Source organism: Lepidochelys kempii, chromosome 5 (genome assembly GCF_965140265.1).
Source record: "Lepidochelys kempii isolate rLepKem1 chromosome 5, rLepKem1.hap2, whole genome shotgun sequence".
Classification (NCBI taxonomy): domain Eukaryota; kingdom Metazoa; phylum Chordata; order Testudines; family Cheloniidae; genus Lepidochelys; species Lepidochelys kempii.
In genome coordinates, this window is record NC_133260.1 from 20,615,978 (window position 1) to 20,643,658 (window position 27,681).

A 27,681-nucleotide genomic window follows, 5' to 3' on the forward strand; every position below is an offset into this window, starting at 1 on the left:
AGGCTGGGGGTTGGGGTGTAGGGTCTGGCCAGGAGCTAGAATGAGGGAGGGGGCTCAGGGTTGGGGCAGGAGGTTTGGGTGTGGAGTGCTTACCTGGGCAGCTCCCATTTGGTGCGAGAGCTGCAGGTGGAAATGTGAGAGGTGGGGTGCAGGAGCTCCTGTTTGGTGCTTAGAGTGGGGGTGGGAATGTGTGGGGGGGTGCAAGAGTCAGGGCATGGGGTGTTGGGGAACTGGGGGGGTGTGAGGAGGGTGCAGGAGACAGGGCAGGGGGCTGGGTGTATGTGAGGAGGGTGCAGGAGGCTAGGGGTGTGGGGGGGTGCAGGAGTCAGGCCAGAGGGCTGGGTGTGTGGTGGGGGGGTGCAGGAGTCAGGGCAGAGGGCTGGGAGTGTGTGGGCTAGGGTCATGGGGGTGCTCCCAGCCCTCTGCCCAGAGTGGCTCACGGCAGGGGGCTGGAGGGGATATGCCCTGATTCCACGCCCCATCCCCACCTCTTCTCCGCCTCCTCTCCAGAGCAGCAAGCACGCTGCGGCTCCGCTTCTCCCCCTCCCTCGCAAGGGCCATCAGCTGATGGGCGGCAGGGAGGGAGAGGAGTAGGGGCAGGAACCCAGCACGCTGGGGGAAGAGGTGGGGGCGGGGGGAGCTAGCCTTCCCTGCAGCAGTTGCCAGAAGGACCAAGCTCCTTTACCCTGCCCCCACGGGGGGCGGGGTGGAGAAGAGCGGGCTGGGGCGGGCAGGATTTTTAATGGCTCTCTGCTTCCTGCCGGGGTCCCGGCCTGGGTTCGGCAGCGGGCTCAGCAAGGCTGGCGGCTGGGACCCGGCAGGCAGCAGCGTGCCATTAAAAATCAGCTCACGTGCCGTCTTTGGCACGCGTGCCATAGGTTGCCGACCCCTGGCCTACAGCAAAGATTCTTGCAACTTCCTTTGAAGCATCTGGTACTGTTTGCTGTCAATGAGAAGATACTGGAATAGATGGTGTCATAAATAAAGGAAGGGTAAACCCCTTTGAAATCCTTCCTGGCCAGAGGAAAAACTCCTCTCACCTGTAAAGGGTTAAGAAGCTAAAGGTAACCTCTCTGGCACCTGACCAAAATGACCAATGAGGAGACAAGATACTTTCAAAAGCTGGGAGGAGGGAGAGAAACAAAGGGTCTGTGTGTCTGTCTATATGCTGGGTTTCTGCCGGGGATAGACCAGGAATGGAGTCTTAGAACTTTTAGTAAGTAATCTAGCTAGGTATGTTTTAGATTATGATTTCTTTAAATGGCTGAGAAAAGAATTGTGCTGAATAGAATAACTATTTCTGTCTGTGTATCTTTTTTGTAACTTAAGGTTTTGCCTAGAGGGGTTCTCTATGTTTTTGAATCTAATTACCCTGTAAGGTATCTACCATCCTGATTTTACAGAGGTGATTTCTATTTACTTCTATTTCTATTAAAAGTCTTCTTGTTTCAAAACTGAATGCTTTTTCATTGTTCTCAGATCCAAGGGTTTGGGTCTGTAGTCACCTAGGCAAATTGGTGAGGCTTTTTACCAAACCTTGTCCAGGAAGTGGGGTGCAAGGTTTTGGGAAGTATTTTGGGGGGAAAGACGTGTCCAAACAGCTCTTCCCCAGTAACCAGTATTTGTTTGGTGGTGGTAGCGGCCAATCCAAGGACAAAGGGTGGAATATTTTGTACCTTGGGGAAGTTTTGACCTAAGCTGGTAAAGAGAAGCTTAGGAGGTTTTTCATGCAGGTCCCCACATCTGTACCCTAGAGTTCAGAGTGGGGGAGGAACCTTGACAGATGGGCTATCAGTCTGATCCAGAATATCCATTTCTATGTTACTATATATGTATATGTAGTACTGAATTTTATATATGTTGTTCCAGTTCTAGTCCTGTATTCTCTTTATTATGCTCTCTTTGAACGTGGCCCACTAATGAAACCCACAGCTCAACTACACAGGCATCATTCATTCCTATCACCTTGAACTGTAAAAAATTCTGTTAAACCCACAGCCTCCTTGCGTACATTTAACTTTATATACTTTGAACATCCCATTCACCTCTTTCCTAGATTGGAACCTAGGAGTATATTTTGCCCAAGTGTGTAAGATCAACAGACACCCTCTGCATGACTCAAGTACTGTGCTGGGGCTGTGCTATGAGACCTGAGAAGGGGGCCCCTTCATCCATGTGACGAGATTGCCATGCAAAATAAGCTGGTGCAGGAGGGCAGTTGTGAGGGAGGTGAGCCAGGGAAGGGATCACAAGGTCCTGTGGCACTGACACATTGTCTAAATGACATGGATCCACTTCAGCCCTTCAAGTGGAGTAGCAGCAGGAGGCAACGAGTGGGGGAAACTGTTCTACAGCCTTGCTTCCTAATCCTAGCTTAGGGCTTTATTTCACTTCCCAGATCTTTTTGTATATATACATACACGCCTCTGAATCCCAGTAATGCCATGTTCTTTCTTGAATAGATGCAGCCATCTATTCCACTTAGATGAATGCACACCCAGAATGCCAGAACTGGAGAATTTTGCTTAGCAGAAACCGTAGGGGGGTGACTCTCCTGTCTCATGCTCATAGCCTCTTCCCTGGCTATATGAGGCAGTGCCACCCTGACCTGCCCCCCCATTCCTGCTTACTGTCAGTGGCTAGAGTTGGTGTTCTGTGTGGTTCCTAGCCTCACAACCTCTCTGTTTCTTAGTGATTTTTTCTAGTTCTATATAGTCAGTTAGTACTTAGTGTTAGATTTAGTGTTCGCTTTAGTTCAAGAACATCCCTGGTGATGCCCTCACCAGGGTTTAAACACTGTCATGTGTGGGAGAAATTCCCAACAATGATCACCACACATGGTACTTGCTGTCCTTAGTAGAAGTCCTCGTCAAGGAGCAGTGTTCAATTTGCAAATCATTCACGAAACAGACTCAGGGATCTTCATCTAGAACAGCACCTGCTCAAACAAGAGATGAGGCCTGCTTCAGCACTGAGGCCTGTGTTGGATCGGAGGTTGCCCTCAGGTTCCAAGATTGCTGCCTCTTTACAGTCTGGAACTGGTGCCTCTCTGAAAAGACAGAGATTCTGGTCAAGTGTGCCAAGGAAAAGGTCGCGTAAGACCAATCGAGGTTGCTCTAGGTTATGTGGGGGCTCATCTGCATCCTCCAGAAGGCTTGTGGATTGGCACAGTGTGAATGCCAGCATGCGGGATGGAGCAGGTCCCATCAGTTTCTCCCCAGTACTGCTCAGGGAGGTCAGAGAACACATACCACTGACTCCTGTTTTGGTCTTGTGGCATCTGTTGAGTCAGAACTGGAGTCCTCACAGCATATGAACGTACTGGAGCTTCAGATCATCTACTATGCATGTCATGCTTTTCTGGACCATATCAGGGCTCAGTGGTTCATATGCTTACCAACAATACCACCACAATTTATTATGTGAACAGGCAATGGGGAGCACACTCCAGGATGTTCTGCCAAGAGGCAATCAAGTTGTGGAAGTTCTGCATCCAGGAGACTACCACCCAATAACCGACCACTTGCCTGGGGTTTCAAATCAGGAATTTTTCCTTGAGTCACAAGTGGTCTCTGAAGATGAGTGTCCTCGGGTTCTTCTTCGCAGCTCGGGACATTCTGATGATAAAACCTGTTTGCTATGAAGGACAAGAAATGTCATCTGTTCTGCTCTTGAGGGGGCTTCAGTCCAGGCTATCTTTCCAGTGCTTTCCATCTCAGGTGGCAGTTGGCTCTCCTGTATGCTTTCCCCCAATCCTGATCATCCCACAGGTCATCTTTAAACGTGAAGGCAGATTGGGCCAAACTCATTCTCATTGCCCTGGTGAGGCCGAGGTAGTGCTGGTTCTCAAACCTACTCACGCTGTCAATTGAGCCTTTCATACCTCTTCATCTCCATCCTGACCTACTCACACAGAATCACAGTTGCATCTTACATCCCAAACTCAGCTCCCTGCATCTCACAGGTGGCTGCTTCATGGTTGAACGGGGAGGAAGAGCAGTGTTCGGCAGCTGTTCAATAGGTCCCACTCAAATTAGAAAGCTCTCTATCAGAATGGCCTATTGAGTGAAATAGAAGCAGTTTTCACTGTCGTGGTTGGCCCACAGAATTCAGTTAGTGCTGACTTCTGTTCAGGACATCTGGAGTACTTTCTGCATCTTCACTTGTTGGGCCATGCACTTAGCTCATGAAGAGTACATCTGGTGGCGATACTGGTGTTTCATCCCCCTATTCAGGGAAAATCAGGGTTCTCCACGGCCACAGTACCAAGATTCTTTAAAGGGCTTCTTTGTCTCCATCCCATGGGCAGCAGGTGAGCTGCCGGCTGGGAAAGGCTAGCCCACAGCCCTGCCCCTTCCACACACCCTCTGGAGCCAAGAGTTCCCCCGCCACCGCAGCTGCCAGCACCTGTCCCAGGCTAGTACCCCCAGCCCCGGAGCGTCCTCAGCCTCTACCCGCCTTCCCCCAGCCCCAGAGCAACGGGAGAGTGGGCGGCGCGTCCACAGCACCCCCAGCCCCAGAGCACCAGGAGGGCGGCAGTGCGTCCCCCAGCACCCCTAACCCCAGAGCGACAGGAGAGCAGGCTGCACAGTCACAGCGCCCCCAGCCATAGAGCACTAGAAGGTGGGTGGCACCTCCCCAGCGCTGGGAGGGCGGACGGTGCGGCCCCAGCCCCGGAGCACCAGGAGGGCATGTGGCATGGCCCGAGCTGGGGCCACCCCACAGGGAGACTGGAGCTACACCAAGCGGAAGCGGGACGGGGGAACCTGGGGACGGAGCTTGGGTGGGACCATGCCTGGCTGTTTGGGGGGGGCACAGCTTCCCCCAGCCTAAGATACCCGCTGCCCATGCTCCATCCTCTGTTCCAAGAGCCAGTTCCACTGTAGGACCTTAACATAGTCCTAGCAGTTTTAATGGGACCTCCATTTGAGCTCCTAGCATCTTGTTCCTTTCTGATTTTATGTCAGAAGACTGTGTTTCTGGTAGCATTAACATCCACCAGGAGCGTGGGTTTGTTGCAAGCTCTGATGGCAGAGCCTCCTTATACACAATTCTCTAAGGACAAAATAACTTTACGACAATTTTTTTTCCTAAACAAGTTTCTCAGTTTCATTTGAAGCAGGTGGTATATTTACCTGTATTCTTTTAGAAGTTGCATTCATCTCCTGAGGAGCAGCATCATTAGATGTCAGGCGATGTCTAGCCTTCTATCTGGACAGGACTAAACCATTCTATGCTTCACCTCACCTGTTTGTGTCATGTGCAGATTGTATGAAGGGGCAAATGGTCTCTTTACAGATGATCTCTGTACAAATAACATCCTGTATCGAGACTGCATGTGAAATAGCTTCGACTATGCCGCCTCAGTGGATGTGAGCTCATTCTACGAGAACGCAAGCAATGTCAATACCGTTCCTCGGTGATGTCTCAATATTGGATATTTACAGGACTGCTACATGGTGTCCATACGTACATTTTCGAACCATTATGCCATTACTGCATCTTCCAGGGTGGATGCAAGCTTTGGTATGGCCATCCTGCAATCCTTCTTTAGGAAGTCTGAGTCCCACCTCCTAGAGGGTACTGCTTATGAGTCACCAAATGAAATACAGGGCTGCATCAACTCAACAAAGAAGAAATGGTTACGAACGGTAACTGTGGTTCTTTGAGATGTGATGCAGACATGTATTCCACAACCCATCCTCCATCCCTATTCGGTGTAAAGGAACTGAGGGGGGTTGGGGTGGAGTTGCCTTATATAGCCATGGTAGGGGCTGTGGCCACAAGGCACAAGTGCTGCCCTTCCAAAGGTACTGCTAAGCAAAATTCTCCAGCTCACATCTAAGTGGAATACACATTTCCATCACATCTCAAAAAACCAGTTACAGTAAGTAACCATTTCTTACTTGGGTTTTATGCAGCTAAAGCAACTGCTGTTGATCCAGAATAACTTAAGAGTTCCCTGTTCAATATTGCTGCTTTTAAATGTCAGACATACACACACTTTAGAGAGTTCCAAGTTGTAAACTAGTTATTCTCGTTAGTTTTAATGGGGCTACTCAAGTGAGCAACCCCCACTAATATGAATAGGGGTTTTCTCACTCTGGTTCAAAGAGATTTAAAACCTTATTAGCAGATATCATTTGTAATATAAAAGGTTTGTGAGATTAACCCATTAAAACAGCATGACCAAATATTTAATATAAAGAACAGTCAGCTTCCATAAAATAAACTGTATATATGATGTTTATTCTTACAAAAACTATCAAGTTTTACATTAATGACATTTAAGTACTACTTTAAAAGTTAAAGTAAATAACATAGGTTAATAGTGTTCTAAAATTAATTTTAACAATTGTAAAGGAAAGTGTAAAATTTGAACCACAGTTAAGAATAAACACATTGATTTTTCTTCTCCTTGCTAGATTATAAACAAATTTGAGAAAAAAAGATTGTTTACTGTTTCCATAGCAGTATAATATATTTTCATAGTCAGAGTAAGAATGCACTTAAGCTGCTATATTTGGGTTCTCTCCATAAATTGAAACAAGTCTGATCTAAAGCTCATTTACCGTCTTGGAATAGAATTGATCTTGCTTTCACATTTGATTCACCCACTGCGGATTTTGAGAGGAAGAAAAATAGCGTTGTTAGGTCAGTTTAACTAGGCCAGAGTTAGACAGAAAAGACTCGCAAACCAACTGTTTTAAATATTTTTTCTTCTTTCTCTCTTTGTCTTTCTCTCTGTGGATTTTTTAAAATAACATCTTAGCTGATTTTAATATAATTTGTGAAGTCATTCATATAGACCCTCAACATTCATGGATCTAATTTACAAAGCAGTACATCAGTTTATTACTTCATAGAAAATACTGTCAATTTGTTACCCCTAGGATTAGCTGTTTTGCACTGAGACACTTTTGTTTAACCTGAAGGGTTTGATATAACAATTAATAGGAGGGAAGTTCTTGCTTTGCTGAGATCAAATAATATTTCTCTGCTGTCTTAACTCTTCAAAATGGATTGTCACATTTTGTACTCAAATATATATGTTCTGCTAAGACACATGTTTAAAACATAGATGTGCATTTTGACAACGGGTAAACTAAAGAGTAAATGTTGGGCTTTCCATGTTCAAATAGTAACAACTTCTAGCAGTCCTACAATAAAAGACCAAATTGTATATTTCATAGGGGGAAAGTATTTAATAAAGAAACATTTAATTTTCAAGCTCATAAGAGGTTGCTATAAACTGCATCACAAATTTTGTGTTCACTTGTACCCCAGGAAAGCCAGCTGAAACCAGTAGTATTGTATAGGATATGAAGGCAGAATAGGTTTAATAGGATGCTATCAATATATTTTTCATAATAGTTAACCTTCATTGCTCCAAAACCATTAGAGTATTAAGATTTTAACAGTTTTAAAAACAACCGTAGTCCTTAAAATTGCACGGAAATAGAAAAAAGTGAATTGTGAAGGCCTTCTTTAAAATACACACTTCCGACCATTTTAAATTGTACTCTTATGCATCTAGACTAGAAACAGCAACAACTACTAACTTAATTAATTTAAAATACTTTTTAATCAGTCATAAATCAAATAATAAAAAGTAAAAAAAATTGCTTTGTTATTAATTTCACGAAGAAAATAATATTCTACATTTTTCTCAATTCTGTTATATTTACATTTAAAATATTAGGTGATAATGACAAAATAAGCAAAGATTGTTTTCTAGAGATGCATTAAACCTTCTGTGCCATCTCTGATAGAATGGGCTATATATATTCATAAGTGAAAGAAGAGCAGGAGTCAAAAATATTACAACTGTGGTCTGACCAATAAGCCAGGAGACTGCTAATTGCTTCCTGTCCCTTTTGAAATTACTCAGACTGAGCTAGATAGTACTTATTGATTTACTGTACAGTAAATGTCCTATTGTTCCCCACACGTCAGTGTGGCAGGTAGGTGCGAATCTGGCCCTGACTGAAACCAAATTTAGTTTATCTAAAAGATTAAGAGAAATTAATTTTGAATCACTGTATAATGAATGAAACATGGCACAAAATGATTAAGCAGAGATATGAGAATGCAGTATAATTCTTTGCACACTGTGCAGTGCTCATATAAACACAGCAGATACAGATAATAGTACAGTACACAGTAATTCAAGCTTTTTGAAGTTATTTATTCATCTGTTTTTCTACCTGAGGATCTTCCAAGTTAATGAGACAGCATTTAATAAAAGCATCCAAAATATACAATGTGTCTACAGACAAGCATTGTTGATGATTTGTCATTTGATATGGAGTTCGAGTATAGACATTGTGGATCATTTTAAGATATTTTGTTTTTCTATTCCTATTTAGGAGCAACTCCTATCTTAATTCCAGACTGAACATAAAGTACCCTTAATCGTTCTGTCGGTCACAGGAGTTTGTTGACCACACATGACAGCCACACTAGCTTCTAAAGGTATGTCTGCACAGCCAAAGTTGTGCCTAGGCTAGCCTACCCGAGTTAGCTTGAAACCGTCGAGTGTGGGTAACAGTAGCAGGGAAGACAGCACAGCATAAGCTTCAGAGTGGGCTAGTGAGCCGAGGATGGTCCCAGGGTCTGTGCCAGACCTGTACTACCCCCACTGAGGCCAGCGCTATGCTGTATTCTCTGCTGCTGCTGCTACCAGCTGGATTTGAGCTAGCTCATATAGACGAGCCTATGCGCAGCTTTTGCTGTGCTGACATACACTTAGTGTAAAGTACAAGCATGTTTGTAAAAAAGAAAAGAAAATCACACACACACAATTTTGAAATCTTGTCACTGCTAATTGTGATTCCCTAAAAGTTGCTGCCTTCCCATCTTTTCGTGAGAATGGTGCATAACACTCATCGGCATAGGTCAAAAGAGAAGAGTCTAGGTCATCACAAACTTAGTTGTGGAAAATCAGCGTCAATGTCTGAAAGAAATTACGACTAGACTTGAAGGAAGTTCCAGAAAAACAGAGATAAGTTCTCAGTAAACAAAGTTACAAAGATTATACGTAGAATAATTATTTCGCTGGAGGATCTTCAAGCCCTGGAGCACTTGACAAACCATTAATTTAGGCCTAACAATTCCGCCGCACGAGAGAGGAAAGTCATCTTCTACCCACTTAATAGATGAGTAGACTGATGCACATAGCTGAAATTCTCTGCATTGAGATTATATAAATGATGGCCTTGCACCCCTCTTCTTCTTGGGATAGGTCTTGCATCTAGCTAGTTGTCTACAAATTTGATTCCCTCATCATCATAACATTTCAACATCCATTTGGTTTTGTAGCATGTGGGGAATGTATTTCACCCAGAGAGATTGTGATTTGCTCTAACCGCAGTTCATCATTCTCCCAGAAAGCTATACAAAATATAGAGAGGAGGGGAGTCGTCACTATTAATACTGTAAAAAAAGAGGTGAAACAAGTTAACATGCATGGCTGATGTCTTTCATATTTGTTTAGTGAGAGCTTGGTCTAGTGGCTAAAGCATAAGACTGAAGGCTTGTCTGTACTTGGCTAAATTGGCACTGCTGCGATCAATGCAGCGATGTTGATTTAGTAGGTCTGGTGAAGACAAGCTAAGTGGATGGCAGAGCGCTTCTCCATCAACGTCTATACTCCACCGCCCCGAAAGGCGGAAGGTAAGTCGATGGGAGAGCATCTCCCCTCGATACAGCAGAGTGTAGACACCATTGTAAGTCTACCTAGGTTATGTCGACTTCAGATACATAACTTACGTAATTGAAGTACTGTAACTTAGGTCAACTTAGAGCTTTAGTGTAGACCAGCCTTAAGAAACAAAGATCAGTGTTTATTTCATGTCTTTGCCATTGATTTTCTGCATGACGCTGGGCATGTCATTTAACCTGTTTCCCCATCTGCAATATGGGAATAACAATACTTATCGTCCAAAGTTGTTTGTAAAGCACACAGAGGTCCTAAAAATGAAAGGCACTAGTGAAGTGCAAAGTATTATTGTCAAGGAGTCCCCGGGCGATGCTCTGGAACTGCTCCCTACGAAGCCAGTCAGGACTCTGGGGAAGTCTCCTTTCTGTGAACAGACTGTCTTCAGGACACACAGCTCACACGGCTTCCACCTTCCTGGGTCTGACCTTGGAGCATTCAGCATCCTCTGCCCTTCTGTGTGCTTCCCACAGCGAGTCCGCCCCGGCGGGCTCCTGGGGAAGCCAAAGGGTCCTGAACCCCAACTTCGCAGCCAGACGTGACTCTCAGCCAGCCAGTAAAACAGAAGGTTTATTAGACAACAGGAACATGGTCTAAAACAGAGCTTGTAGGTGCAGAGAACAGGACCTCTCAGCTGGGTCCATTTTGGGGGGCAGTGAGCCAGACAACCACGTCTGCACTTCACTCCACATCCCCAGCCAGCCCCAAACTGAAACTCTCTCCTGCCACTCCTTTCCTGGGCCAGGAGGTCACCTGATTCCTTTGTTCTCCAGCCCTTTAGCTCTCATCTTGCAAGGGGGAAGGGCCCAGGCCACCAGTTGTCAGGAAACAGAATGTTGGCCATTCTCTGTGTCCAGACCCCTGCACATACCTGCCCTCTAGGGCTCTGCAATGATCAAACACCCTTAACCCACCACCTAGATACTTAAGAACTGCATAGGGGAAACTGAGGCACCCCCGCAATATTCAGAGGAAACATTAAGAACAGTCCTGCTTCGTCACAATTATTAACAACACCATGGAAATATTTGTGCATATTCTAGTGATGCAAGTTACAGTTGCCCAGTCACAAATTCAACTTAAGCTTTAAAGAGGTAACATTTTAATTTACTGTTAAAATTTGTTTACTTACTCATGGTCCCTCTCTGTTTGGCTTGGAGCAAACTGTTCTGATTTCTTTCTGGTTTTTAAGCTTCTCTTTTCCTTCATTACCCATCACTCCCTGTGACATTCCCAGTGTGCATGCAGAGAAATAATTGTGCAAGATCTGAAAAAGGGTACAAAATCATCAAGACTGGAACTTTTTGCTTACAACTTTGCTGTGTCTATCCTATGTTAAGTTCAACGTCCTGTCTGCTCATCTCCCCTCCCCCGCCCAGTCTCCCCTCTGCCCCACTAGACATTTCCATGAAGGGGAAAGCAAATCCAAATTGAAGATGGAGAAACATGATCAATGAAAAACTTTCTTCTAAACTAAAAAGGATGGTCAGCTACTTCCAGTCACAAAATTACTGATACCAACTTAATGTACTGGTTTCTATATCCCTGTCTATTTGCAGCTTTTAAATAAAATATCAGGGACAAAATCACGTTTTTATGTAAAAGATATAGGAGAGTCCTTTACTAAATCACATTCTAAATTACTGCCTGAAATAATATTGTTCAATAAAAGTAGCTTGAGTATTTTTACTGAAGGCTTTGTTCATGAAGTTTATTTCTTAATTACTTTTTGTAATCACTGACATATGTTGGTCATTATTATTCCCATCTTGCCAAGACAGATTTTTTTTTTAAAGAGTGTGCTAATTACTAGCAAAAGAGGGGGAACTGCATGATACACTGCAGCATCAATTTACAGTTGAGTATATTATCTTTTCTGGAATGTGGAGCAAAAACGCTAGTCAACTCCAAAACTTACTGCAATCTGTATAATGTTACCATGCCACTAGGTCATCTTAGACTTGCATTTAAATATGTTCTAATACTTTTCATATTGCAGTTTTCCGTACAGCTAGGTTTGTATCATTTTTGGAGTTAGCATATTTGTTAATAGACATTTAATAAATAGCAAGACACCAGCATCAGCACAGACTTGCTAATGCAGTCTTTGGCTACTGTAGCAATGCTGATGTGTATTGGCAAATTCACATTAGCATAGCCACTACTTGTCCTGCACTAGATAATGGACTCAAAGGTTAAGAGCAAAGGATCTCAACAGATCCAATCAGCGGAGCTTTTCCAGGGCTAATTACCTCTTTACTGCGCTGACTCTAATGTGACATGTTTATTGCCTTAACTAACAACTCATTAGCTTAGTTGATGTTTTTGTCAATATTAATTCGTTCATTTAAGCCAAGTCAAACCTTAAACAAAGATGTCCAGACTGAGAAACTGGCAGCAGAGTGACTTTAGTTTAGTTCATCTTTTTTTCCTGTAGCTCAATTTAAACAAAATAAATGTTGACAAGAGAAATATTTAGAGTATTTTTCTAAAGGAAGCATGCAATCATCAATGTGCTAATGTTTCTTGCATATGGCACTTTTTTTTATAAAACTCCATGTTTAGGAAATAAAATTAAAGTAAACTAAAGCACATACTTCAGAGCTTAATGTGTATATCAGGAAGCAACAGTTACTACTCTTCTTTGATTGCATATTCACAGATTAACATAAGAAGGCATGTCAGTTGTTAGGTGCTCTAAGCTGCTAAATATGGCTAGCAGTTTGTTCAATAAATAAAAATAAGCAACTTGGAGAAGTCTAGTTTTAAGAACTGCCTAGAGAAAAACCAATAAAAATCAATATTTTATCTCTACCACTATAACTATCTAAAGTAATGTTATTAGAAGAGGTAATGTATAATTGCACAGCAATAATGATAAATTACATTTACCTTGGAATTTTACTCTTTTTAGCTGTCATTCACATTTTATAAACAGTTACTAGTTAATTATTTTAATAGAGACTATTTAAAATAAAATTCATAATTATAATGATTGAGCGTGCAGAATCTGGACTTGGCTTTTAATAGGCTGGGCTCTTGACTGGATCATTATCTTTTTTCTAGTTATTGTCATTTTTAAAAGGCAGAAAAGAAAGGTGAAAAAGTTACTTTCCATTAAACAGAGTAGAAACTGATGATGGTGTAGCAGTATTCTTTGAAGTAGTAGTCAGGCAGTCACTATTAGTAGTTGCATTTAGCTATTAACTGCAATGCAGCAAATCTCAAAGAAAATCTGAAGTTGTTGTATTATCTGTAGTGTCTTAAGTGTACTTGGTGTTTCACAAAACATAAAATTGCAGGGATCCTGCTCCAAATAGCCAACAGTCAAAATCAGATAAATGCAATACATTGGGGTCTGAATGAAGTGTGTGAATGTGTGAGATTGCCAGTGAAGAGATCAATGTAGGATGAGTTCACAAAAGTGGGGCTAAGTAAAACTGCACAATATTCTTTTTGTACATGGATTCTCAGTTTAAAATGTCTTTCATTTATGTGCCGTAATCAAATATTAAGTTACTGAGAGACACCAGTGGGGGTGTGAAATTTTATAGTGAAGTCTCTTCTTGTAAATTTCAGGCAATGCCTTCTTTAAGCGCACAGCTTGCATTTGGGCTGTGCACTGAAGAGTATCTTGGGACCAAGAATGCTGCTCCTAGGCTATAGAGAAACTTGCGGCTGGCCCCAGTCAGTTGACTTGGGCTTGCAGGGTTTGGGCTAACAGGTAGATATTTGGGCTTGGGCAGGTGCCTGAGCTCTGGGTCCCTCCCCAGTTGCAGTGTCCCAAAGACTGAACCTGAACTTCTACAATACCGCAATTCAACAGCTCCTAGCCTGAGTCTCACGAGTCCGAGTCAGCTGGCACGGGCCAGCTGTGGATGTTTAAATGCAGATGTAAATGCAAGCTCTCTGTATTTGCTGCTAAATCCCTGTGGCTATAGTGTCTCCAATAGCTCTAACATCCATGTTTTATAGGGGCAGTGACCTCTGCCCCACGGCTCTGCCCTTTCTTCTCCCCTTTTCTGCTCCTGTTCCACTCCAAATTTTCCCTGTGCAATCGCACACTAGAGCCCTGCAGGTTGTGGAGTTCAACCATGCAGGATATTTACACCCTTTGGGCAAACTCCCCAGCATAGTTACTGTGGCTGAGTCGGGTGACTGATGCACTCAAATGGGTAGAACACACCTTCTAATACCTAGGCCTTGAGCTGCCTTCTGCACAGCTGCTATCATTTACGGCCCTGCAAATGGTCAGTTTTGGTGGGTTTTATGGTGACCCAGAATTGGGGTGGAAAACTTTTACCCAGCTCTCCTTTACCTTAGACTTTTCTGACAGGCTCCTGTGTTCATTTGGCAGCCAGAATTTGGCCCTTAATGAAACTTTTTCTGCTTCTTCACTCTTTTTAATAAAATGTGACACCAGGTAGAAATTTAAAAACAAAAAGCCCCCAAAACTACATGTATAGATTTGTATAAACATCGAGTGACAGCCATTGTAAATAGTTATTTTCCCTGTGTTACAAGTAAGATATTTTGTTATACTTTAATTCCTTTTTATTAAAGTCAGTCATTTGAAACAGAGAGAGAAGAATACAATATGGCACCATGCCACTTGTGTTCTGTGACCTGCATGACTGGGGGAAGGACTTCATTCACTTGGTAACACATTATTAATTCATTTGGCATTCATTGTAATAACATAAATCATCAGAAATTCATTTAGTTTTAAAGTGCATATAATATGTAATCTCAAAGGGTTGTCATTGTAATTGAGCTATTAATTAATGTAGCATTATTTTAATGTGACCCTCTTTTCCTCAGTCTACTGTTCAGCCTCTGACATTGGTAGGTAATTGGTAGCTGTTTCTTCATGTGTATTCAAGACATTCCTGTTTTGTGAAATATTTGTAATACTTTAAGATAAACCAACTTTAGCAATATATCCAAGTGTTCCTCAGTCTCTATTTGGTTCTTTCATTTAGTACAGTAGACTGGTGCAGTTAGCAGTATTTTGGAAGTGAGTATTATGCACTACCAGATGGCACGTGCAGAAAAAGAATGTTATGGATGGATCATAAGTAATTTTCCTTTGTCGGCTATTCAGCATGTTGTTTATTGTCATGCTTATTGCACTGGGGAAGTTTCAGTATGAGACGTTTTCACGGGGCTTCTGTCCATTCCTGAAAGGGAGAGAAGAGGCTACTCTGATGCCCAGATCTACTTTTGCTGTAGAGCTATTCATTGTGTATACGGTTCCTAAATCACTCACTTATAGCAGCAGCCACCATCTGTGCAGCTCAGGGCAGGCAAAGAATTTTCATTTTACTATTGCTGATTCTTCCTTTTCTGTCATTTCACTTTCTAACGCACTGCTGTGAGATGCCTAGGACAAGTGAGCATGTTTCCTGAGCTCACGGCCTCCGTTTATCGGACTCTCAAGAAATTTCCCACTTGCATGTTTCTCTTTTTTGCTTCATGTGAGGAAGCTGCCTATAGAAGTCTCAGGGTGGAGAGAAGGCCAGTGCGGCTTTCTGACATCACCTGAGGAGCAGACAGCAGCAGCTTTTAATCAAAGTAAATCAAGTGCTGCCTGTGAGTAATAGTCATGATGGGATTAAGTTTAAGGGAAATGCTGGTGGAATACACCATTACACATAGGAAACTACTCCATTTTTGCAACATTATTCAGTAAAGTTACATCCCCAGACAGCACTGTTCACTTAGATTGAAAGCCTCCCTCTACTGATTCTTCATATGATGTCATAAGGGATCTTTTAAGTAAAGGATAGAACGTATATACTGATGAGATGGACACAATTAAAGCTGTTTGGAAAATGGTTACGTTTTCCCCCAAAAAAATGCTTCAGCCACCTCTGTCAGCTGGTTGAAAAACCTTAAAAATAAGTCTGAAAAAATCATAAAAAATTCTACCAACTCTAGCCACAATTCTGACCAAAAATCAATATACAATTTGACTTACAGTAGGTTGTGGTTAGGCTGCAAAAGTGTTTGACTGGAATGTTGAAAGCTACAACATCTACGTGGCTAGAGCACAATGTGCTTTACATAGTGTTGTGATCATTTAAAAAGATGTCTATTTTAATTTTTTTAATTATTTAATTAAAAGTCTTGCTTCTAATAAAACACCCTCCAAAATTATTTACAGGTTTTATAAATCTTTTTCTCCTTCCTATTAATGTCTATTAGAGCTTTTCAGTTCTCTCTCCCTTGCTTACTGACTACATGGGGAAATGAAATAATTGACTATGCACAAAGTGCTGTGAAATCCAGCCTGTTAAAAATACCCTGTAGTCTCTTTTAGTCCTAGTAATTTTAAGGGCTTTTTAAAAACAGTAGTTAGAAATTTGTCACACAGAAATGCAATTTTTAATTGGTGATCTTGTGGCCCAGTAAAATCATATTTTCAGGACTATTTGGTTTGAAAATTAACAGTGGGGTATTCTCCACTGAAAAATGTATATTTAGGATGCAATATGAGTATAGAAATTGCCCGATGATTCAGATCAATGGATCACCTAGTTCAGAATACGTATATTCTTCACACAAACATTACTGCCACTCATGCTATTTCAACAATCAAGAGGTAGAGATGGGACGGATTATGGATTATGGCATTGTTAATGGAATATAAAACCTTTTAAGCTCTAGTCACATTGGTTCACATTTGTTCCAGGTTGTGGTACCTTAAGGCCATTACCATCTGATGGCTGTTCAGAGTCTGTTTTAACGTGCAATACTGGTCTCAGTCCAGTTCTTAGTGGACAGATATCCACATCACAAAAATACATTCACAGTTGACATCCTTTTTAGTAGACTCAGTTTCAAGTATGAATGGAAACAGAACAGCATTTTATCCCAGCAAAAGATAGAGGGACATTAGTAAGGTGATGTGGGAAAACTAGTGCTGCCTTCAATGATGCTGTATTTGCTATGTGGACCGAGAACTACTCCAGCACCATTCATGAGTATTAAATTTATCCAAACATTCTTAAACAGAATGGGGGGAGAGAGGGGTTACGTGCGGATACTCACATGCTCTCACTAAAGAGTAGGTGAGATAAAATATATATTGATATGCTTGCTTTAAGTTATACATCTGGTTTTTTTTAAAATTGAGCCACAATACTGTTGGGACAAATGTTGTAACATGTCACTCTTTAGGCCCAATAAACTTAGTGATGTCCCTGTTAAAAAGTCATTTGGATATTTTAGGGTCAGTTCAGCACATTTCAGGTATAAAGAAAGACAAATATTTTTAACTGATAACTAGATTATCCCTATAAATTTATCAAAGCCAACAGATTATCCCTATAAATTTACTCAAGCCAACAGTGCCATGATGTTGTGATGATTTAACTTACTGACCATCAGTGAGAAAGAATAGTAGCTTTTGATGAGATGGGATTCAATCTCATGTCGCAGCCTGAGTCACCTCATTACTGCTAACCTTCTACATTACATAAACCCAAATCCTTATACTATATGAGATTTAAAGGAAGAATATACATGCAGTCCAGGCTATACATCTGAAACTTATTTACAACATATTTTTGGCTGAATGCCACCTATCTCTACTCATAATACGTTATTTTATTTGGTTTCAGTGCAGTTATAGTGCATGCAGACTTCTAGTTGGAAAATAAAATCGGTAGATAAATGTAAGTAGATGTTCAACTTCTTGCCATAAAATGGCTGCAGTTGCTGACATAGGTACATGTTTCCCCAAGTTCAGGAAGGATAATAAGCAACTACAAAGACACTAACTCCCTTAACGTGGTTAAACTTATCAGTGGTTTTGCTGTCAGATTTGCATGAAATCAAATTAATGCAAATTAACACACTGTTTTAGTCCAATTTTAGGTTGGACTTTTGTTATGCACTATTTTGCACTAGGTTATAATAATAAACCAGCCCCGAGGAGAGGTATTATTGAGAGAAGAGAGCTTTCATGAAGTTATTTGGTTATCAAAGATGGGAAACTGAGGCCGGGTGCTGCAGCATGACCCCAGGCCACAAGAGGGCATGCAGGAAGCAGCTGGCCCTGCTACAAATAGTCCTACAGAAAGAATACAATATGGATGGAATCAATAGTCTATAAATATTAGTATAGACTCTAATAGAGAATTATTGCCTTCCTATAGTTTATCCATCCTAAAGAGTTTTATATTAGGCACATAATTCTTCATTAAATTTTACAGGATGGTGCAAAAATCCTATAGAAGGGTTATCACTTTTTTTGTTGAATTCTGTAGGACTTTTTGGTAAGCACTTTGTCTGGGCTTCTAGTCTCACAAGTGTTGGTGGAAAAGCCTTCCCCACTGCCATTCCTTTTAGCTAGAAAAACTTTCCTGTATCTTTCTGTCTCATTTTAGAGCATATTTTTCCTTGGTACGCTTTTTCCTCTCATTCTCTCACCTGCTATTTATTTAAATCTGTGATTGTACTATTTAATTCGCTAGAGGGTTGACATACCATTTACTGGAAAGATCCTATATTAAATAGGGCCCTGATCCCGCAAAAGATTTGATATTTAGTATTTATAATAATTCTTTTTATTGCAGTAACACTTAGCTATCATGGTCAGGGTCTGATTGTGCTAGGCTCTGTACAAACACATAACAGAAAAATGGTCCTTGCACCATAGAGGTTACGGTCAATTATTGTAATTGATATAGACAGCAGGGTGCATCTCTCCTTTCACTGACTTCACTGAGACCTGTGCAGGTGTAGGGACTTGGCCACTGGAAACTTTTACAGCATAATAATGTTGTATTGTACTCTATGAGTAGATTTCCCTACTGTACTCTTATTCATGGTAACTTTTTAAAAATAACGAAGCAGAATCAATTCACTAGTTTTCTTTTTATTGTACTAGTTTTTATTCTGTTTTGTATGGTAGGTAAAGCTTTGACATTCCTTCTGCTGCAACCACCAAGCCCCAAACTTCCTCCACACAGCACCATCCGCAGAACTGCCATTGATCTGATTGGGCGAGGTTTTACAGTATGGGAGCCTTACATGGATGTCTCCGCTGTATTAATGGGCCTTTTGGAGCTCTGTGCTGATGCTGAGAAGCAACTTGCAAAGTATGTATTTAATCCAATAATTTTTTGGGGGGTGTGTATGTGTATGTTATGTTCTGCTTTGTTGCACCTGTTAACTCACATGAAAATATAGATATGACCACTGTATTTAACTAGGGGAGGAAGCCCCCTTGTGTTTGAGCAATTTGAAATCTGGCATTTGTACCAACACCACCAAAATTATAATTACCGGTATACAAGAGTTGACTTGGTTTTGTAGTCTCTCTTGGCTCTGGTTGTAATCTCAGGCCTCAAAATTTAGGTTGACGTACTTACAACACTCGTGGGTGTGAAAAAAAAACATCCCTGAGCCCCATTGCTAGGCCAGCCGAACACCTGCTGTAGATGCAGCTAAGTCAACAGAAAAATGCTTCTATTGATCTAGCTACCATCACTCGAGGGAGTTCCTACCGCACAGGATAATCCCTTTCCATCGCTGTAATCTGCTGTACGCTATGGGTTTATTGGAGGAGAGCTACAGTGCCATAGCTGTGGTGCTGTCATGCCTGTAGTGTAGCTATAGCCTCAGCAGGGGAAAGGCCTAGTCACATAGGGTATGTCTATACTGCAATTAAACACCTGCTGACTTGGGTTCACAGGGCTGAGGCTGCGGGGTTGTTTAACTGCTGTGTAGACTTCCTGGCTAGGGCTGGAGCCCGGGCTCTAGGATCCTGCAAGATGGGAACGGCCCATTGCCCTGGCTGCAGCCGGAGCTCAGAAGACTACTCCACAATTAAACAGCTCCTTAGCCTGAGCCCATTGAGCTGGACTCAGCTGGCACAGGCCAGCCACAGGTGTTTAATTGCAGTGTTAGACCCATAGACTAGAAGGATCTCTTTAGTGACACTATTTACACTTATGTAGTCTGTTACCATCTTGGGCATGAACCCTTTCCTGGAGTCTGTAGTTGGCAAACATTTTTCAGGATGTGCTTTGGGGTACAAAGTTTTTAACCTATAAGACATTCTCATCAAATTTGAGGAAAAAAATCAGTTACACGTTATCTGTTAGGAAAACAGATTTTTCTAAACTCGAAAAGCTAGTATTCGTCAGCAGCTTTTTTTTTCTCCTTTTTTTCAAAAAGCATATTTTTGTTGTGCAGCATTAAATTTATACCATGAACTAATAACTTTTGGGTATTTTGTAAAATATATTTTGGAAAAAGCTATTTATTTTGTTTAGAAATACTGCTTATTACATGTAGGCACAATTATTTTCTGTGACTGTCAAGGTTCCTCCCCCACTTTGAACTCTAGGGTACAAATGTGGGGACCTGCATGAAAACCTCCTAAGCTTACTTTTACCAGCTTAGGTTAAAACTTCCCCAAGGTACAAATTAATTTTATCTTTTGTCCTTGGAATAACCACTGCCACCACCAAACTCTAACTGGGTTTACTGGGAAACATAGTTTGGACACGTCTTTCCCCCCAAAATCCTCCCAACTCTTGCACCCCACTTCCTGGGAAAGGTTTGGTAAAAATCCTCACCAATTTGCATAGGTGACCCAGACCCAAACCCTTGGATCTGAGAACAATGAAAAAGCATTCAGTTTTCTTACAAGAAGACTTTTAATAGAAATAGAAGTAAATAGGAGTAAAGGAATCACCCCTGTAAAATCAGGATGGTAGGTACCTTACAGGGTAATTAGATTCAAAACATAGAGAATCCCTCTAGGGAAAACCTTAAGTTACAAAAAAGACACACAGACAGAAATAGTCATTCTATTCAGCACAATTCTTTTCTCAGCCATTTAAAGAAATCATAATCTAACAAATACCTAGCTAGATTACTTACTAAAAGTTCTAAGACTCCATTCCTGTTCTATCCCCGGCAAAATAGCATACCAACAGACACAGACCCTTTGTTTCTCTCCCTCCTCCCAGCTTTTGAAAGTATCTTGTCTGCTCATTGGTCATTTTGGTCAGGTGCCAGCGAGGTTACCTTTAGTTTCTTAACCCTTTACAGGTGAGAGGATTTTTCCTCTGGCCAGGAGGGATTTTAAAGGGGTTTACCCTTCCCTTTACATTTATGACGGTGATCATCTAGATTTTTATACTTTCCTCATCTAAACTTAGTTTGAACGGGTAGCATCTAGGTAAATTGTGGATTTAAACATCCCTAAGAAATCATGAACTCAATAGACCACAAACTGTCTCCTGGGTCAATACCCAGCTTGTTAAACTGACCTAGATAGGGATTTATACTATAGACTGTCTTATAGTATACATCTTTTGGTCTGTGTGGCACATAGTCCACTTTCTAAATTGATATTTGCAGTCCATCAGATCAAAAAGAGATTTCTCTTGTAAAACTGCCAATCTGAGGTAAAATTCAAAATAAATATTATCACAATAACATTTTTTAAAATAATAATGTATGGTGTGTGTGTATGTCCATTGTAAAAAAACACTAAATTTACATCTACACAACAACCCACGTTTAAAACTTTCTCAAAATATGTCTTCAAAACTGGTTTGTAAAATACTGCAAGAATTTCTTTTAAAAACTTGTATTAGTTTTCTTTAAAATAAGTAATTTCTACTGAAAATATTTTAGTTCAGTCCAATCCTGTAACTTTATTTTAAACTCACAAAACCAATGAAATGGAGCCCAGTTCCTCTGTCCTTCTCTAATCCTCTGGTGTTTGTTTATTGCAGGTACTGTGATGTATGGTGAATTAAATAACTAAGCGTTGTTTCCATAGCTTGAAATCCTGTGATTGTGTTGATATCGGATAGATTTTTTTTTTAAGATTTCATAGGGATTCAGCTGGAACTGGTATAGTGGTGGAAATTTGTTATCGAGGTCCCTCTGTTTCTGGTTTGTTCTGGTGAGGACACCTCTCAGGATCAGGCTGATTGAGGCTTGGGGTCCCAGGAAACAGTGGAGGCTGACAGCCATGATGGTAAAGCTTGCTCTAGTAGCCTCCATCGGTCCTTTCATTCTGTTCTTTGTTGTTGTTGTTCTTTTATACTTTCCCAGAAAATCTCTTTCTTGTAAGGACCCAAAAATGGAGTGGTGGATGGAATAGCCATCCCCTCGTTATTTTGTCCAACAATTAGGCCTAGTATCCAACATACCAATTTTGGCTTATTAACTTCCGGCTTCTCACCTCCTGGTTCTTAACCAGCATAATTTCAATGCAGTCCTTGAATCATATCAACTTGGCTTTTTTGTCTAGCCTAATTCAGTTATTCTGTATCCCTTTTGTACCTTTTCCAACCAACTTTTGTTATTGTAGGTTACTGTAACATCTGGTTAACTTTTACCTACTTTTTACAGTTGAGCTCATGGTTCAGGTAAATTTGTAGGCCCAATTGTCATGACAGGTCCCCCAGTGAAGAACTAAAAGACCACTATGACCAGAAGCCAAGGAGATGGACCTCTCACAGTAAAGGCATGGGAATGGTGTGGGATGCAGACTAATCCTTTGTATTTGAGATCCCAGCTGCTGTTCTGCCTCATCCATGCCTGAAGCCTACACAGAGGAGGTTTTGGCCTTGCCAGATTATGGGGGAAGGGGAGCCTAAAATCATTGGGCAGGATCTGTGGCAGCTGCCACTACATTTAAATGACACAATGTACTGCCTAACATTGTCTAATCAAAGGATAAGGGGCAGGATTGTGTCATTGCTTAGACTCTGCAGCAGCAGACTCTGCTCAATGGTCCCAATATTTCGACCAGCCCATGCAGATACAGCCTACTTACTTCCAGGGTGCGTATGCTAGGTGAATGAAAGGTTAGTAGAAGAGAGTGTGAGGAGACAAGGTCTATGTGGTAAGCTAGGACAAGCCCTGGGAGCGTGTTTATCAACAAGGAGGCAATTTTGAAATGAATCCTGAATGAATGATAAGCCAGTTGAGCTGTTTGAGGATGGAGGTATGTGGTTGGGCATGTTTGTACGTGTGAGAATGCAAACAGCAGCATTTTGTTAGATCTAGGGTACTGGGGCTTAGGGAAGCCTTATAAAAAGTACCGTAGTTGAAGGAAGGAATCAGGATGTCAGTGGAGGTGGTTGTGATGGTTCTCTGGGTACGCAGGACTGTGCCTCTGCCTCCAGTTGTGAGGGAGTCTTGCTTGTGGTAGCTGGGTGCTAGCTCCCTAACACCACCAGCCTTTCAGCCACTCAAGCCACTCTCCTCCAGACTATGCCAGCCCTGTGTTTGCCTTGCAGGTTAGTAAGAGGCGCACCTCAGTCCCTGAGTCCTCTTGAAGCATTCCCCTGTGATATCCAACCACGGACACTGGCTACTCACAGAAGTCCCAGGTCCTCTTACCAGTTTTACTTAAACTGCTGCCCCTGTATAATACACAGCACTTGTAATGAAACAAAACAAGGTTTATTTAAGAAAGAATAGAGATTACACAAGAAGCAAGAGAGAGTGAAGGAAACAAATGGTTACAATACAAAATAAAATAATAAAATGTGAACTAGGGCCTACACTTTATTACGTGACCTTCTTATCTTATAAAGTAGGTTCCCCCCCCCAAAGTTCAGTCTGTTGGAGAGCTGGCTGGCTTCACGGAAACCAAGATCTAATCTTTAATGAAAAACACCTCTGCTCAGTAAGATCCAGAGTGCTGCTCCGCACTCTAATTATACTGAAACAGTCTTTTGCCTTTATTCATATCCAAAGCAATCCCTTTCTGTTATTATGCTCCTTTTTTACCTCCAAGTGGTTCGATTGTTTGCAGTTGTCTTTGATAGTTTTCCATTGACTCTTCTGTGATGGGGCAATGATAGGCAGTTGAACCTTGCATTACATCACTGACTAACCAGGGATACGTGGCTACTCCCTCCTGTAGAACTAGGCAGTCACTGAGTAAGATCACTCCCTGGTGATTCCTTTTAACTTAAAAACCATATGAGCATAAACTTCAACATAGTTACATTATTCTTTAACTATTACCCATAGACATAACATGCCATGATTATAAGCACTTATACGTTGCAAGCTTCCAATAGAGACCTTACATGTTAACCTTAATTGACAAATACTCTAAGCAATGTATTTGATGTAGTGAGTTGTTTGCAAAGCATTGTTTGCTAAGGGGCCTATGTGTCACAGTGGTATAAGATGAGTATAGCAATGTGGGAAATGCATGAGGAGGTGAGAGATTCTGAATCCAAGATAAAGACAAAATTATGGAAGGTGAAGACAAATCGAAGGTCTGAATCAAGGAAGGCATTTGGAGATGGAGCTATTATTTATTTGTTTGCAGTAGTACTCACAATGTGTTGGATGCTATAAAAAAGATAAAATAATGCATACTGAAAAGACAAAGCAGTGAGAATGGGTAGAGGAAAGAGTTACAACCAACAAAGAAAATAGATAGTGATTGCTCAAACACTGATACTGTAAAGTTTTAATAACACAGTGTGTGTGTGAGTTATGAAAAATACAAAGATTATCCCGAATTACCCCCAGCTAATCTTCTGTAGCAATCACGTTAGAAGTGGGTCATCCAAAGGGATTTAAAGGAGGAGAGGGTCAGCTCATGGAGATGAACTAAATACAGGGATGCTACAGTGGAGATCATGGAGATGTTTGTGGGAGAAGTGAGCATAATGTATAACAAGGCTAGAGTAATTAGCAGAGCAGAAGGGACAGAATTGCTATGAAAAGAGAAAAGGGCAAAAATTGGAGAGGGAAAGAAATATTCAGGGCCTTGAAGTCAAGGATAAAAATCTTGATGCAGTGGAAGAAGTGAAGACGGTGGAGGCATTCAGAGTGGAAGTGGGGCCTTGGTCTTATTGACTGGCAAGAAAGACGAGTTTGATGACATCATTTTATGGGCAGGTTGGGTTCTGGTTCATATAATCATATGTCTTCTCCAGTACAACTAAAATCTCAATTCCTTGAAATAGACATAAGACATCAATATACTATTATGGTAAAATATATTCTAATATTTCACAGCTTAAACTATAGTTTATAGAATTTATCTGTCTTCTGCATCTCCGACTTATTATCTAGTAAGTGCATCTCCAGGTCTTACTATTAGCATGTAGAGATTTAAATACTACAGAATTTGTCGATTTGATGTGACACCTTTTGCCTTATGTCCTCTTGGAGCAACTGCGATTAAGTAGAATCGGAATTCCTGACTACTTCAGGTTAACACTTAGGATCCAATCCTGCTAAATGCATTTAAGTAACATAACTCACATGAGTAGGAGCCTTCATCTGTATTTGCAGGATTCCCTGGCTTAGACAAAATGCTTGGATTCTGTGTTGATGAGTGCAATATATAAACCTAGATAGAGGACAGGGAAAAAAGCTTGTGGCATCTGCTCACGTATAATGTCTCTCCTCTGTCTGCTCTCTCCTCCCCCTTAGTCTACACACCATTGTAGTGTACATATACAACATCCTTTCATTTGAGATTCTGAGTTGCTCAGTTTCTTTTTTTAATATGTGTAGTTTGTGCAGGGTTGTTTCAATGATCACAGGCCAGATTCTACTATTTTTACTTGCACTGAGTAGTCCCTTACTATTTGAATCATCCCATTTGAAATAATTATGATAAAATATATAACTATGAAATGACTCATGAAATAAGGGTGGCCGAATCTGGACCTCTGTGCTTATGCGATGGGAAATTAGGTGCTTGTAAAATTTGATGTGCCTTTTTTAATCTGTGTGTATGTATATGTGTGTGCGTGCGTGGATTGATTGATGGATGGATTGATTGATTGTTAAGGCATGATTTCAGTAATATTTTGTTACCCAGAGGCCTTTCTATCATAAATATCAATTCTCATATGAATAATCTTTATTCTTTCTAGTAATCTGATATCAGTGTGACTACTTGCACAATTAAGGATTTTGCAGAAATGGGCCTTTTTTTTTTCTTTTTTTTCTTGTTAGTGTTTGTTGTTGTAAAATTAATTATTTTGTCTGAGATTTATCCTAAATATTTTTCACAATAGATTTTATATTAAAATGTTTCTGTATCTCCTATATTTTTTCTTTATTTAGTTAAGTTTTATCAGATAATGCAAACTGTGTTATACAAAATGAACATGGAAAAAGAGAAACACTATAGTATATTTATAATTAATGAATTAAATTACAGTTGATACAACAAGCAGCCAGAGTGGTCTGTTTGTGTATTAGATATAACTAAATTGTTATATTTCATATTGTCTGTGCTCTTTCCTGTATAAAAAAATTAATAATACTGTATAATATTAGTGGCTATATGTCAGGTGTATATTGAGATAAGATTAGTTTCCATTCATAGCTACATGAGTCCTGTGAAATAAATAAATAAACCCCTAACTGCGACACACAAAATATCAGCTTCCTACTCTGGGAGAATTATGTAAATATTCAATTTATCCTCTAAATGGTATCTAGAATATTTTCAGAAGTGTCTGTATTGTAGTTCTTTTGCAACTACAAATTAAGGTTTTTAGTATTTATTTGATACAAAAAAATCAATGTTAAAAGAAATATAACTGCAAATAGCAGATCTAATTATATGCTTTTTCACCACTTGGAATAAAAACAATTAAAAAATTATTTTATATTTTTAATGTATTGAAAGTTTAAACTACAACTGTTCAGTATTTTAAATTTCTGCTTATAAGGTGTGTTTCAGTAAAGTGTGTGGATCAGATCTACAGCTGGCATACACAGGCATAGCTCCATGTACTTCAATGGAGCTTTGCTGATTTGCACCAAATGAGGATCTGGTTCTTTGGACCTTTGATCAGCATTCCCAGAATTACCAGTTTTTAGGTTACAAGTTGTAAATAAGTTTCAGAGTAGCAGCTATGTTAGTCTGTATCCACAAAAAGAAAAGGAGGACTTGTGGCACCTTAGAGACTAACCAATTTATTTGAGCATAAGCTTTTGTGAGCTACAGCTCACTTCATCGGATGCATGTAAATACTAACTTGTATTTTTTAATATACATTTTATATTGAATGGAACAATTTCACACAAACATATAGGCCTTTATCCTTGCGAATACAGTACTTTAACATTCAGCCTTAAGTGCTAAATGGTAAACTAGACTAACAATTGGGAAAAAATTCACTACTACAAAAAGAATGTACAGTATTTTGAACTTTGCACTTTGGCTAGCTAAGGATTTAAACTGAAAGGAACATTCTGAAATTGAACATACAAATGTCATAGATGAGTCAGCATTGTGTTACCATCCTAAGTTAAGAATTAATCTTACCATACTGTTGCTCATAGGAAATACAAGTGCAGGTCTTCTCTTCAGTAATTGGTTTTTTCTATCATATTGCTGATACCATAAAGGTTTCTGGATATATTTTAAAGCATGTGAGAGATGAGTACTGAAAAAACATTAATAAATGATTTAATGCATGCGTCGTCTGCGCAGTGCCTTGAAATTGCAGTATACTGTTTAACTGATGAGTTGGTATTTATATACATTGTGAGATTATAAATTTTTGATCATCATAAATAATACCGTATATATATCTTCAGATCACTTGTCTAAATGTTAACAAAAAATTAAAATGATAAACAAATTTGCCACAATATTTTAAAGTGATTAGTTGGTTTAACATTTAATTCTAATAAGTGCATTATTTGCAAAAATCTAATGACAGTTGTTCATCTAGCTGTATAGTGCACTATATCTTAGTAGTTTACCAAAAGAGAAAAAAGATTTTTTTAAAAAAAAATTATGATGATAATATAAACCCTACAAAATAAAAAATGCACAGTATTTCAGTTAGATATTTTAAAGGTGCTCTTAATCTGTTTTTGTTAAATAATTCCTAGAATATTAAACACCACTGTATACTTTCACAAGCCATGTTCTTTAGTATCAAAATTGAATTCATTCTTGTGTTACATTTTATATTTCA

General features: G+C 40.3%; 1 protein-coding gene across 6 annotated transcripts in view; it reads left to right on the forward strand.

Annotated features, from left to right (window-relative positions):
- WDR7 (WD repeat domain 7) overlaps nt 1–27,681 on the forward strand; it is a 385,390-nt gene that overhangs the window by 270,673 nt on the left and 87,036 nt on the right. For all 6 annotated transcript variants that reach the window (XM_073343603.1, XM_073343604.1, XM_073343606.1 and 3 more), the window contains one exon: nt 18,639–18,825. In XM_073343603.1, the coding sequence (XP_073199704.1) occupies nt 18,639–18,825 (187 nt within the window). The remainder of the gene's footprint in view (nt 1–18,638; nt 18,826–27,681) is intronic.